The sequence below is a fragment of the Pangasianodon hypophthalmus genome, chromosome 13, assembly GCF_027358585.1.
Source record: "Pangasianodon hypophthalmus isolate fPanHyp1 chromosome 13, fPanHyp1.pri, whole genome shotgun sequence".
Taxonomy (NCBI): Eukaryota; Metazoa; Chordata; class Actinopteri; order Siluriformes; family Pangasiidae; genus Pangasianodon; species Pangasianodon hypophthalmus.
The window spans coordinates 11174884-11190209 of record NC_069722.1 but is presented as its reverse complement, the minus strand read 5'-3'; the positions used below and the strand labels follow the sequence as shown (position 1 = coordinate 11190209).

Genomic DNA, 15326 nt, shown 5'->3' with positions numbered 1-15326 from the left:
TCCATGAAGACATGGTTTGCCAACCAGAAGAGAGGAAGAACTCAAGTGGCCTGCATAGAGCCCTAACTTCAGCCCCACTGAACGCCTTTGGTATGAACTGGAACGCCAAATACACCCCAGACCTCCTCGCCTAACAACAGTGCCTGACCTCACTAATGCTGTTGTGGCTGAATGAGCAAATCCCCACAGCCACGCTCAAAAATCTAGTGGAAAGCCTTCCCAGACGTGTGGAGGTTATTATAACAGCAAAGAGGAACTAAATCTGGAATAGGATGTCCAAAAAGCATGCATGGGTGTGATGGTTTCTACATACTTTTGGCCATATAATGTAGTGTGAAGATAAGCAGAGGTGAGAAATGCTGTATCTACTGTTGCATCAAGTGACTAGAAATTGTAACATGTTGCAGGATGTAGGTTATTTTATCATACATTTAATTCGCTAGTTTGATTTGTTATTTAATAAAATAATGCCAGTGATTTTGTTAATTTGATAAACTCTTTTGTGAAGAAAACATGGCAGATTAAAGGATAAGTACACCAAGTATTTGCTATTGTTACAGCTCACTTTAAGTAATTATTTTTCATAATTTTATAAGCAATATTTCTGATTATGGTGCTTTTTTAGTCTGATGTGCTCTATGTGAGAAAAGAATCTTTTATGGACTTTACAGGGATGATACAGTTAATTACTGAATCTCTTTCTGTGTTTCAGTATTATGGCGTTAGGTATGCTGACTCTTATACTGAGCTGGGCATCACTTGGAGTGGGCACAGCCACTGCAGTGGTGAGTTGTTACTGGTCTTCCTAAGCTGACTAAAACACTACCTGTTACAGTGAAAACACTACCTGCTACAGTGAAAACACTACCTGTTACAGTGAAAACACTACGTATTACTGTTTAAACACTACCTGTTACTGTTTAAACACCATCTGTGCAATCACACAGTTGCAGCTGATCAAGTCTTTTATAGAAACATGCGGGTGTTTCTAGGTCATTATTATGGAGAGAGAGGGAGTAAAGTTTAACTTCTTTCTTCAGAAGATTACTGAGGCTCAGTGACTGCTATTCACTTTAGTCTGCATGTCTCAGCAGTGCAGGCCGCTTACTAAAGCTGATTACAAAGCCCTAGTCCCTGGTCAATCAGGCTAAACAACCTTCAGGCTTATTGCTGTAAACAGCTCTTCCTTCTGGGTCACTCATGGCATAAACAGGTCGAGGTGCTGCTTGCACCTCTGTTCTGTTGTGTCTGCCCTTCCCCGTCTCTCTCTCTCTCTCTCTCTCTTTCCTTATTTCACACACGCTTTCTTTTAGCCATGCATGTGCATACATGCACTGGCTACACTGTGTACATTTTTTATTCAGTAGTCGTGGCAGTATCTAAGACTTCTTAGCTATGTGCATGTCAGAGACGGATTATCCAGAAAAACCTACTTTATCTGCACAGCTGTTTCTTTTCCACACTCTTCTGACTCAGAGAACTGAGAGTCCCAAGTTATAGGTATAGATCTATATAGTATATACATATTTAAGGATGCGTTTTCATATTTTGATGGGATACTTATATCAGACCTCTGAATATTGGTCGATAACCATTACTAAGCTAATGTTAGCTTCCTCGCAGTAAAACATTACAGGCGTGAAGGTGGCATGCTTCCAGAAAATTTCTGAACTACATTCATATGCGAAGATCTGTACTAACATCAAAAGATGTCAGTGGATTGGACTAAAAAAATATACATCCAGTATGGAATCAGTGTTTCAGGCAAATGACAGGTACAAGCATCTCTAATAGTATTTATCATTTCTTCATAGAACAAAAGTAAGCTGATTGCAACCAAAATGAATGCTTTCAGCTAGTAGTTTACCCATTGATTTTTCCATGCTGTTAACCCATGTGGAACCAGCACAGTTGCTCTCCTTCCTGGTTGTTGTAAGGAACTAGCCATTTGGAGCCAGATCTGTTTCTCTACAGAGAAGCAGAACAGCCATTAATGATGTCACTCCTCAGACACACGCCATTGACTCTGTGTCTCTTGGGGGATTCAGTCTTAGCATGGTTGATGAAGGGCAGAATCAGGGGTCAGTTACCCTCAGTGAAGTGTATTGCCCCCCTGCTGCTGTGCCATATTGATTCAGGTCCCGCAGGCCTGACGACCCTTTTCTCCTAATCCATGTAGAATACAATGTAGAACATAAATGCTATTAGGAATGGGTTCGAATGATCAATCAGTGTCCCACAGCTGACAAGTCATTTAGAGAGGTCGACTGGTGGGGTTCTTTAATCTCCATTTTTTTGTTTTCAGACAAATGGTTAACAATAATCTGATTATGGTATCTCGATTTTATAAAAAGTGTAATTTATGTTCATTGTGGAATAAAATGAGACTGTCACACTGAGGAGGGAAATTAAATCAACATATTCAAAATATGTTTCAACACCCACTTTACTGAAAAAAAAGTTCATCTTTTTTTAAATGTGTACTGAAATTTAAACTGCTGCCTCTTCATTGATCTCCTCAGGAGGCTTGTTGGTGTCCTTGCATACTGATGTATTCTGGCTGGGCTTTTTATAAACAGTTTTCCTTAAGAAAATTGAGTCTTTGGTTGCCATCACTGTATTACGGAGCTGAAAGTTTATTTGTGTCAGATTTGTTTTTGTCATGGAGAGTGATTGCGAACAGTTGCATAGAGTCAAGTATATAACAGTGCAACATATTGTGGGTTTATGTCACACTACATACAGTATGTTACACCTGTCCATAAGTACCATAAGTAGCCAATACAATACAACACAGATTTCTGTATTGATAGCAAATATGATGACAAAAGTATGTAGGCATAAGTGACTGGTTACTTAACTCTAATGTTTGATCCTATGATTAATTTCAGAGGAAACCTATAGGCAATTGTGCCTCCATAAGCACATTACATAAACAATATAAGTCATTAATTAATAGCCATTGGTTAGCAATTCATGTTGCCAAAATGATGTCTTTGAATAATAGTCATTATTTGTAAAACACTACTGCCATCAAAGCAGCCGCTTTTCAAGGCAATTTCTGTGTTCTGAGCAAATTTGTAGTTATTGTGCATAATCTAGCTCACTTTCTGTTTTTCTGAGATGATGATAATGGTGATTGTGTTGCAGTAGAAGATAGATATTGATTTAACTGGTTTATGTATGTATATGTTAGTTAACAAAGAAACATTAGTCTCAGATGAAGATTGTCCTAAACTAGCCTAATTACTCACAGCTATGCAGGACTTTCCTCTGACCAATTATACAACCAGTCATTCAGAAAACCCAAGTGATCATTTTTGAAAATATGTACCTTTGCACATCCGTAAATGCTACACACTTAGATTGAAACCTGTCCAAATATTTCCACTGAAGAGCAGCAACAAATGCGGCTGCAGCTGTGCTTCAAGTCAATTAGAGAAAATAACAGGTCTCCTCCAGATTTCATTTGCAAGAAGATGAATATGATGAAGCGCTGTAATTGCAGTGTCTTTCAGCTGTTACACTCACACAAATGAGTGTGGAGGAGGCAGAAGAATTTTTAATTTGATTCAAAATAGAACTGGTTTGTTTGTGATTTCAATTAAGGCCACCATGATCCTAAAGGCTGAGTAAATAATGTTTTTCAGTCAAGGTCATTTCACATGTTGGTATCTTGTACTAATGAAGTAGAAGATTTGTTTCATCAGTATAAAAATCTGTGCATTCCTGACTGGTGTGTGCTGCACTGGTGTGTGCTATGCTGCCCTGCTTGTGTTTTGGTGTTAGCTATGTTTTAAACTTCACCATATAGGAGATAACAGGTGTTTTTCCCCCAAAATTGCTCTCTGCCTACTGTTTTAGATGTTGCTCAGATATTCTTATTAGTATCTGTTGCTGTTTTAACAAAAGCACAATTTGGCTAATGTTACAACCATCTGTCATAATGCTCCCTGTTGCTGTATGTTGGCTTATGTTTCTGTCTCTTTCTTTTTTGCAACAGCATGTGGATCATTGTCTTTGGTTGCACAGGGGAACCCTGCAACCTGACCAGATCAAACTGACTCTCTTCACTTTGAGTTGCAGTAGCTTTTGTCTCTTCCAGCAAATGCTAAAGTGCAAAAGTACAAGCTGTTTTGTGGTTACAAATAACCTGTTGTATTCTAGATACATGTGGAAGCTGTAGGGGATGAGCGCCATTTATTTTGATTACTCGCTTCTTCTGTTTTGTGGCTTTGGTGGATAGAATATTGGATTTTCTGTTTCTTTTATATGACTCAATAAAACCTCATCGATATTTTAGTAAGTGGTAGGTTTTGGTCTGGCAGCAGGGTTTAGGCTGGACGGGAGTCCACTCTCTCATTCACACTGCCGTGCAACTACAAATGTATATAAGCCAGTAGCTTGCCTTAGGTCACATGGCTACGTACAAGTAGGACATGCAGAGAAGAAAGCCATTTTCTTTGATCTTAACAATAGTAAATAAGGTAGTTACAAAACGTCTTAGCTTGAAATATAGTTTTAAATGAATTTTTGAGATTACAGGACAACACTGTAATGTGGTGTCACTTTGGACATTTGCTCTCTTATTTAAGATAGTCTTTAAGATTGTCCTCTGATGCAGCAATTTCTGTTTCTTTCGATTTCTGTTGTGTGGAGATTTATTAATTCTGTCTGTGTAACGCACAGTGAGATTTCAATAACGAAGGCATTTAATTCTACTTCATCCATAATGACAGCAATTTAGGAAAGTGAAACGAAATAAATTTTCTGCCATCGCACAGTGGAATAAAATTAGTGTTACATTGACAGAGGAGGGTAGGCCAATGAAATGACGATAGATAAAATATATTCAAGATCTAACTCTTCTGAAAAGAATATGTTGATTTTCCCTTAAATTTATATTGATATTAAATTTCTACTTGTTTTTTGACCACCCCTTGAGACCACAGGTGTCACTGCATACTAATGTATTCTAAATGTACTTCACTTGTATGTGAATAGTTTTGCATAAAATAATTGCCTCTTTGGTTGCCGTCTCTGTATCTCAGGATACAGTCGTACTACTAGTTTGATTAGTTTTTGCCATGAAGTTTGATCTCTCATTTGAGTCTGTAACTACATTTGGTTTTGGGGATCTCTGCACAGCTTTCTCTATGTGTAATGTAGAAGGTAGCATGTGCAAAATGTACAGTATTAAGAAAGTGGCATGTAGCAAGTCTCCAATAGTGCAGAACAGTAACAACAGATGTTTTTGTTTTTAATGGCTCAAGTGCACTGAATCTACAACACAGCCAACATTCCTTAAATTCTGTTTAATACACTCACCAGCATCTCTGAAAGCTCAGGAGAAGTTATTTATGCAATCTTTTATTACATTGCTTATAACTGGCTTCCTCTTTTATCACACATACACATCCTTGGCTGACTGTCTCATATACAACTCTGGAGATGGATGATATTAACCTCTTGGGCCTAGGGTATGGAATGTACAACACAACTAACATTCACTAAATTACACACATCTGTCTCTCTAAAATGCCTGCGAGGAGTTATTTATACAGTATTTACATTGGTTATTGCATTGCTTATCTCTCTCCCACATTCACATCAGATAACTGTCTCGTGCAGATAATGTCTTTCTGATATGGATCTTGTGCATTATAATTCACTTTACTTTTAATTTCCTAGGGTGCCAGTGACTTTTGTGTGGCCCCTGACAAATTTATTGTGAATCAAACAAAGGACTTCCTGAGTGAAGGCAAGTGGGTTTAGTACAGTTTCCTACAACATGGATCTAGGGATTAATACACAATATCTTATACACCATGAGTCAGTTCATTTGTATACAGTTTATTAAAATAAGCATGTGTCAGCAATAGAAATGAGAGTTGCTAACAAGCTCTTGTTTTCTTACTGTGCCTTACAGATGTAGCCCATTACTACCTTTACTGCAGCCAGACTCTACCCAATCCTTTTCAGCAGGTAAGTGTTGTATTCTCTCTGCTTATGAACTCTCAGACAGAGCTGTTATTAGGGGCCGATGGGCGTAATTGGAGCAGTTAATTGAGAGAAAGCTCCGTGTTAACCCCATTATTATGGCATGATTAAAATATCAGCATGCCTAATTTAATTACTTAAAGAAGATATGAGAATAAACTTGGATCAAATGGAATCCTTTAGTCTGCGGGTTTGTGGTAATTAGTTTTGTCTGACTTCCTGTGGGATTGCTTCCAAAGGTAGGCATTAGTTTAGTTTGTTGGAACTAGACTGCTTTTGATCATTTGTTAAGTAAGCGTGTTGGAAGCAAAACTGAGGCAGAAGCATATAGTAAAACGTGGGTAAAACTGTACTCATTAAAGTACTCCTGACCTCAGCAGTTAAATGTTTTAACTCCTCTTTGATGGCTGATTCTGATGATATAAACTGGTGTTTGGGTCAAATTGAAAACAGACACTGTCTCAGTATCCCAGTAGGAAACTGATTCAGGGAATGTTATGTATGAGCTCAGTTAGCTATAGGCTGAACAGCTTAAACCTATCACATCTAATATACAAATTATTACAGGATGCTGTGGTACCAGGAAAAGTTTTGCCACAGAACCTACTATACGTACTGTCATGATATATTTTGACTGGCTTGGTTACAAGTAAATAATGGATATTACAATGCAAACCATCTCCCAGAAACATCCTGGTAAATGCACTGGCTGCTCTAAATTACCACTAAATGTAAACAAGTGTGTGAATGTGTGAGTGTGTGAATCCTAAGTGTATTCCTGCCTCATGTCCAGTGTTCTCAGGATAGCCCCTGGATCCATTGAGAACTCTGACCAAGATAGAGCAGTTACTGGAGATGAATGAATAAATAAATGCAAACCAAATGCAATGCATGCAAACCATGCAAATCAAAACTCAGATACTGAAATGTTACTTTTGTCAACCTGTGACAAATTTGAGCCGTTAAGTGCCAGCTTTTTTGGACGGCAGGTGGCATTTCCAAATTGCAAATTCATGCATATTCACAGATCCTAGCTTTCTCAGTGAGGGTAAAAGTACAGAGATGCTTCAGAGTCTCTTGAGCAATTAAAGAATTTAAGCAAAAAGATTACTTTTCTAATTAATAATTTATTATTATTTATATTGGTATAATATTAATATTTACTGTACATTCAGGTTGTAAGCTGATGGCGATTCCTTATCTTGCAATACAATACAAATATGCAAATGCTACATTTTAAACATCAGACATTTCATACTGCTGTGATGTATCTTCACCTGGTAGGAAGTGGCTCAAATTGGGGGAAACATCAGCATAAATATGTTTAATGTCTCATCCCTGTGTTGTAGTCACTGACCATCTTCCAGAGGTCCCTGACAACCATGCAGATTCAGGTCCAAGGCTTGCTACATGTTTCTCTCTCTATCTTCCCCACTGCTGAGGCAAGAGCTCCACACCTCCACACATTTTATGTGTATTGTAATATCTGCCTCTTTTTCATTATTTAAACATAAATGATGTTATTTGTACATGCATGTTTTTAGAGGGATTTGTTGGGCATTCAAGGTCTCCTGAACACCACAGAAGTCAGCTTGCACCAGCTCACAGCCTCGCTGGACTGCCGCAGTCTTCATAAGGTGAGAAGCACTCTTTTGCACGCTATATCTGTCTCATATAGTAAAATCTGAAACAGCCTGTGTGTGTTTTGCATGTGTGTTTCTATGGCAGGACTATCTGGATGCCCTGGTGGGCTTGTGCTATGATGGAGTGGAGGGCCTACTCTACCTCTGCCTCTTCTCCCTGCTAGCAGCCTGCGCCTTCTGCGCTATGCTTTGCACCATTCCACGAGCATTTATTCTCATAGCCAGCAGGTAAACCTCGCCTTGTTTTGGTAAGAAAATCTGCCTCCTGTTATTGCTGCTAAAGATATTTCTGATCAGTTTTTTGGGGGGGAATTTGTTTCATTATTTAGAAACCAGTTCTTAGCAATATCAGTGTTTTTTTAATGTGAAAGGGTATACGTATACTTTAAGTATGTAAAAGTTTCATAATTTATGGAAATAATGGAAACATGCAAGAGTGTATTAATATCAAGGGCATCAAAAAAGAATAGGATCTCCCGTTGCCTTCAGAACAGCTTTTATACTCTGATGCTGTCATGTAAGTCATGAATGGCTAGTGGCGGAATGATCAACCGTTTTCAAGAAAAAAGAAATATGTGTACTAATTGATCCCATAAAGGTTAAACAATGTTTAAATCTGTTGATTAGAGAGACCATGGAAGGACTTCATCCTAGTGCTTATCAAACCACTCATGAGAATATTGAAACATTAACAGGAAAGAGTGATAGCACTACAGGGTGCACCTGGTCCTGCAAAATTGTTTTAAAATTTGTTCTCTGTTATAAAACCATGCAAAGCAATCCCTGGATGGAATAATTTCCATGAGATGGCTGCCCATATAATTATGGATCCCCACCATACTTAGCAGTTGGCAGGAGACTTTGAGGGTTAAAGGCATCCTTTGACTTCCTCCAAACATAAATCCATCCAGATGTAGGTAATATAGTGAAAGTTGTCTTATCAGGCCATATTTTCTTCCATTGCTGAAGAGTACAGTTTTTTTTTGCTCCTTATGTTACTTAAGTTATTCATCGTCATAAACTGGCCTTCGATACAAAAGATTTCCGAATGGCAGCAAAGCTCATGAAATAAAGTAAGAATTAAAGCACTCTTTCCTTGAATTACTGTATTCATTGGCAAAAAGAATACAGAGACAAAAAGAAAGAGAGTTGATATGCAAATGCTAACCTCTCCCCTAACGAATTATCACCAAAATGAAACAGAGAAGGAAAAAAGCAGTAAATTGATTTAAATTTATTAACTGCCAAAAAAGGAGACAAAGGTGACAAAAATGGAGATGTTAACATCTACAGCGCCTCAAACCAAGCCTGCTCTCTCTGCCCACAGGGACAGGAACTATGACGACATAGACGAAGAGGACCCATTTAACCCACAGTCACGGCGCATGGCCCCGTACAACACAAGCCGCACAAACGTGCACAGCTTCTGCAGCTACAGCAGCAGCCTGGGCAGCCAGAGCAGCCTGCAGCCACCGCCGCCAGCCACCTCCACCGCCCCCCCTCCAGAGTACATGTGAGTTTATCCTGATGGAAATTAACCAAACTAAAAGCAAAATACATGCAAGAGTTATGTAATTTTCCTGAGCTCTTTTAGCTGTTTGGAGCATAATCGTCTGAGTGGTTATACGTACACCCATGCCTTGATCATTCTTGTTTCTGTTCATCAATTAGGAATCAGTCGATGCTGTTTGCCGGAAATCCTCGATATGAAAATGTACCGCTGATTGGAAGAGGTTCACCACCACCCTCGGTATGTCAGGAAACTGTGAGCAATACAGCAGCTTAGCTTATCATTTTCAACCAAGTTTTTCTGTATATGCTGAAATGATAAACATGAATCAGTGTTTTTGGGCTAGTGCAAGATTGCCCCCTGCTGGTTTTAGGGATTAGCCTCGAATGCCTTCTCTTTGTCTCTGATGATTCCTTTTTGCCTGTCAATTCCCTATCAAGCTATGTTACATATTAAATAATGAAAAGAACAAAAAGAAATGAACAAATATAGAAATATATATGAAATTGTATAATAAAGCAATAAGCCACTTAAGGGTGTGTTACAGTGGCTTTATCAGGGGTAAGAGCATTCTTATAACCCCTGTGCCCATGATAAATTCACTGTAATGCACACCCTTATTGCTTTTATATGTGTGTGTGTGTGTGTATACATATATATATATATATATATATATATATATATATATATATATATATATATATATATATACATATATATATGTGTGTGTGTGTGGGTGTGGGTGTGACAAAATCCAACGAGAAATAATGATAAAAAATAATTAAAAATGATAAATAAATATATTTAATAATATTTGTAATAGACTATTTAGCCACCATGGTCTGTTAACACTAAGCTTTACAGACAGGAAACGTAACAGACAAAGGCATTATGTGGACAGAACAGTGGCTTAAGTGCAATGATTTAATTGGTTTAAAACCTGGTGCATAATACAGAATTCAGTTATTGTGAAGTGGTCAGAGGTGTGTGTACATTGAAGATTCAGACAGTGGCTTTGAACACGAATCAGCAAATCAGATTTTAGAACTGAAATTATTCGTTATATACATCTATAAAGTACACTCATAATTATAGTGTTATAGCAAATTGTATATTGTGCAATATGAGAGGGTATCTGGGTAATGTAGTGCAACTGAAATTATGCAATATTGGCAGAGATTAGAGAGATGAGCACCTGACTTGGTCCAGGTTAATTGTTGGAGTATCTGTTAGCTCACTGGATTTCTCTGTATGTAGGCCCAAAGAAGAGGAGGGCAATATGTGAAGTTGCATTTGACCTGAGTGCTTACACTTCCAAATTAACTTCTTAAATCACCTTTATTGTAACAATTTGTTATGTTTTTCCCAATCAGGCTATGAGAAGTAAAGAAACATTTCCAGCAATAAGTCTGATGCTGAGTAAAAGTGTGAATTGACATTAAGTCTCAAGTCAAGCTCAAATCGATTTTCAGGCATAAAACTATTATTGTCCATGTGCCACAGGAGGTCATCTAGATACTTACTACATTTACTTTCTTCTGTCATTAGCAAACGCCCCAGTATGTTTTTCACTTTACTTCTTTTAAGTTATATGGTGATACATTACCGATAGTCAGTTCAGTTAAATTTTATTTGTATAGCACTTTAATAATGGACATTGTCACAAAGCAGCTTTACAGAAATCCAGATGTAGATTTAGATTTAAATCCTTAATGAGCAAGCTAGAGGTGACAGTAACAAGGAAGAAAGAACACTTTTTAAGAAGATCAGCACCTAATATTGACAGGACACCTATAATCAGTGTTTCCAGTGCTCACTGCTCTTTGCTGCCTTTTGCTCTTCAATAATGAACCATCCAAAAATCGAATTCTTTCAGTTCTTTTAGTTAACACTTCGAAGTGTGTGTGTGTGTGTGTGTGTGTGTGTGTGTGTGTGTGCAGTCTTGTATTTAATTTGCCTCAACAAAGTATATAACCTCAGTAACACTACTTAAGTGTAGTGTACATGGGGCTACATGTCCCCTTCACCTACATAAACATTTATAAAGGTTTATTCTAACAGCTTTTATAAAGCCTGTAGTAACTCTATAAGGGAGGTGTTCATGAGGCTAATTGACACCTATGTTTGCGCTTTATGACAACAGATATAAATCCACATTATAAATGTTAATGTGTTTTACTGTATCCTGTTATCAGATTTGTCGTGCTATCTCAATAATGATAATTGCAACATGACAGGAGAAACTACAGTAGAGTGCACACAGCTGTACAATATAACATGAAATATACAAAATGTATGCATACACAGACACAATACAAAAATAAAAATGCACTAATACACGTATGCATGTATCAACACACTGTGAGTGAAATTGTGCAGATTCAAGGGGGTGTATATCAGGGTGATGAGTGTACAGGGACGAGGAATCAAAGTCCCATAAAGTGCAGTGTGTGTATGAGTTACAAGTGCTAAATGTCTTATTATTCATCAACTCAATACTAGATGTGTTATAGTTATTTTATAGAAAGATTAATGTAAAATTCATGCTAATGTTAAAAATCCATTCACGTTTAAATACTGTTTTTCCTCTTTCTTTATTCTTTTCTGGATTTATATCTGCAGACATGTAGATACAGTAAGTGGACTTCTTAACAAGTACAGTGTATTCTTTATTTGCCTTTGTCCTTCGTCTTCTCTACACTGATTTCCTCTTAGGTTATAATATCTGGTCCAACAGTGCAGTTGTTCTTCGCTCATCATCACTATGTTTCTCGGCTCAGCCAAGCAGTTTGTTTGTTATGGATTAAATTAGTGATAATAAGTCTCCTCAGCAGTGTGAGCTCTGACCTACTGCTGTGTTTTTGTTGTTCAGTGTCAGCCGTCCTGACTGCCACAGGACGTGAGAATCACCTGGATACCTCCTTGTGCAAGTGCATGCAAGACCTTCCAAAGCCAAGACCTTCCAACAAAGACACAAAATCTCTGTATGATGACATATTTGATGTACATACTGTTGTTATACTGCCAGTGTTCCTTTTCTTCTTCTGGCCCCTCATGGGAGATCATGTAAAGCTTGGAGCTATCTGTGTAACAGCTTGTGACTACAGGCGCAATTACCCTGTCCTCCAAAGCAGTTGATACTCAGCTCTTCACAGCTGCAGTGAATGTATTTTCATACTCTTTGAAGTATATTCGGAACTCTAGGGCTACTGCATTGAGTACTGTTCTGTGGATCAGGACAGCATTCACCTCTCAGTTCCTTGCTGGATACCTGTGATTTTATGAACAACGGATAACCTCCAGAGTTGCTTGTCATTGTCATTGGGAACCAGTGCCCTTCTGGTGGAAACTTGGTGAGAAGATGCCATGGAAACCGTTGGTCTATAACAATAGTATTTATATCAAATACTACACCATGTGGTCGCTTTGTGACTTTGTTGTAAGGTCTTGGTATACGTACACACATGCACAATATGGTATCCGGTTCATCGTGACCTCCCTTTGAACCACAGTTGCATATGTAACTGGAGATTTTATTGATTTTGTTTATTTTGTTTCAGAGTGCTTCTCAATCTCGCATCTTCACCTCTGCTTGAACTGCTTCTCTAAGTGTTTCTACCTGCCACCTGCCATTCTGAATATCACAATGATCTGACAGCACATACAAGATAGTGCCTCTTGTCCAATGCCCATTCACTGAGATTAATTAGAAATATTTTATAGCATGTGATGGCAGACAAATGGCAGCTAACAGAGCTTCTGGTTCTATGCTTCTCCTTTTCTTTCTTCTGTTTAGTATTCACCCAGCATGAGGACCACCTACCTGTCTATGACTGATGCCCAGACGCGACATTTTGGAAGTGACTACCAGGTGTAAAGTGTGAGTGTCTGAACCCTGAAGGAGCCGAAACCATGATGAAACCAAATAGATGATATTTAAATCAGACTTTTATCTCTGTGGATACATTTTTCCCCGTTCTCCATATTGAGGAATTCAAGATCTGCAGTACAGTATTTTGACTCCACGCAGAAATCTCTCCAAAGAGGAGGCCTTACAGGCTAACAGCATACATCAACCACCATGTAAATACAACTTTTTGGTCAGTACAGGAAAATATACAAACTGTGAGATGTTGAAAAAAAATATGGTTGGATTTGTTACAGAAACGCCTTTCAGTTGTCTGTGGGATAAATTCACACAGGAACAAAAACAGAAAGATCACTTGAACATGATTCCACAATAAGACATTGTTCTGCATTATAAAAAATAAATGGTGCTGCTACCTGTAGAGCTTCTATACATAATTGTGACATATCAGTGCAATGAACTTTTACCTCATCGATGTTTGCATTCAAACCAGTCGGTTACGTTTTCAAGCATCGAGAGATGTATCACAGGCCAGGACTGTAGGTTAACCATGAGTTGAAAGATTTGATTTATTTTTAGGCTCTGTGTTGAAGTAGCTTTCTGTTCAATACTCAATGCAAGGTTAAGGCTAAAGCAGTCAATACTTTAGTATATGTATGCTGATGTACTGTGTGAATATGACTGAGCTCCACGCGTTAGCTTGTTGCTTTTTCAGTGCCGGATAGGCATCAGTTTTGAATAAGAAGCTTTAGGCATCACTCCCTGAATGACATGCTGAACAAGATTGAAATTGTACCTATACTGTTAAAGATATATAGCCTGAATTCTAACAGCGTTCCTTTCTAATGTCTTTATTCTCAGAAGTTTTTCTATTGTTTATGTTTTGAACCAGTTTGGAAAAGGTAAAACTTGATTAAATAAATAATTTGTTCATTTTATTGTGTATGTGTTTATTACTCTGAACAAGTTTCTCTATTTAGAGATAGTTTCCAGTCAGATCATAACAGTTTCTTGAAGAGTGAAGAGTGTCTTGAGACAAAGCAAATTGAAGCATGCTATTGTTAATATCATTGGACTTGCAGTCGTTTATGTCCTTGGACGACTTTAGTAGCTCTCCAATATTCTCAAGCCGCTCACCAGGTTTTTTCAGCATTCCACAAATTTTTGGTTCTTTGACAATCTGTTGGTTAAATGGTCCCATAAATTCTTACTCCACCTTTTGATTAACTAAACAACATAATAGTTGCTTTGCATTTGTAATAAAATCATAAAACAAGAAAGGTGTTGCATATTTGCAAATCCAGTAATAATTCCTGTGTCAAAAAATATTTATGATATCAGCCTGTTGTTAAGATTATAATTTGACTGTTTTTATATACATCTTATATATTCATTTTATATTCATCTTATATTCAAGTATTTACCAGTATTACCAGTCCCAGTATTTACACTCATGTTTTGTCTTCACTGGGTGGAATAACTGATTTAGATTTAGATCGTATGGTACAATCACTGTGAACTGCCCCCGTTTTACACATTTAGCCTGCTAGCCACCTCCCTGACACATGAACAATAAATACTGGGTCTCAATAGGGGCTCTGTGAAGCATAGACAGGGGTTCCATGATTTTTGATATCAAAGACATGATATTTATTATAGAGTTCTTATAGTTATTTGCTGGTTTGACTGGAATTGAATTGGCTTAATCCAAAATGTATTGATTCACAAATAAATAGACCTATAAATAATGTCAACTTAGATCTATCTAATGTGTTCTGCTGGGGGATATTTCAGAAATAGAAAGATCTATGGCTCTAATAAATAGCCAACATATTGTATGTACACATTTAAACGATGTTCATGAAATAAATTTGTTCAGTGGAGGTCCATGGATTTTTTTTTTTTTTTTTGCAAAACTATATGGACTCCTGACCATCACACCCGTATGTGGTTCTTCCCCCAAAGCTTCCACAAAGTTGGAAGCACACAGTTGTATAGGATGTCTTTGTAAGCTGTAGCATTACAATTTCCCTTCACTGGAACTAAAACTTGTGCTAGTATGACAAATCCCCTGTGAACAAAGCGAGCTCCATTAAGACATGGTTTGCCAAGATTGGAGTGGAGGAACTCGAGTGGCCTGCACAGAACCCTGACCTCAACCCCACTGAACACTTTTGGGATGAACCGATTGCACCTCAGGCTTCTTCGTCTCATTAATGCTCTTGTAGCTGAATGAGAAAATCCCCACAGCCATGCCCCAAAATCTAGTGTAAAGCCTTCCCTGAAGAGTGGAGGTGATTATAAC

At 37.8% G+C, this 15326-nt stretch overlaps 1 protein-coding gene across 3 annotated transcripts in view; it reads left to right on the top strand.

The window, feature by feature from the left end:
• The window catches only part of ttyh2l (tweety homolog 2, like), a 37399-nt gene extending 23440 nt beyond the window's left edge, over positions 1–13959 (top strand). For 2 of the 3 annotated variants that reach the window (XM_026917208.3, XM_034310290.2), the window contains 9 exons: positions 713–785; positions 5692–5761; positions 5930–5985; positions 7350–7442; positions 7545–7637; positions 7729–7871; positions 8971–9156; positions 9315–9393; positions 12950–13959. In XM_026917208.3, coding sequence (XP_026773009.1) covers positions 713–785; positions 5692–5761; positions 5930–5985; positions 7350–7442; positions 7545–7637; positions 7729–7871; positions 8971–9156; positions 9315–9393; positions 12950–13030 — 874 coding nt within the window. In that variant the 3' untranslated portion in view covers positions 13031–13959. Of the gene's footprint in view, positions 1–712; positions 786–5691; positions 5762–5929; positions 5986–7349; positions 7443–7544; positions 7638–7728; positions 7872–8970; positions 9157–9314; positions 9394–11775; positions 11789–12949 lie in introns of all 3 variants that reach the window. The other variant, XM_053239434.1, reaches the window with a different exon arrangement.
• The last annotated feature ends 1367 nt before the right edge of the window (positions 13960–15326 follow it).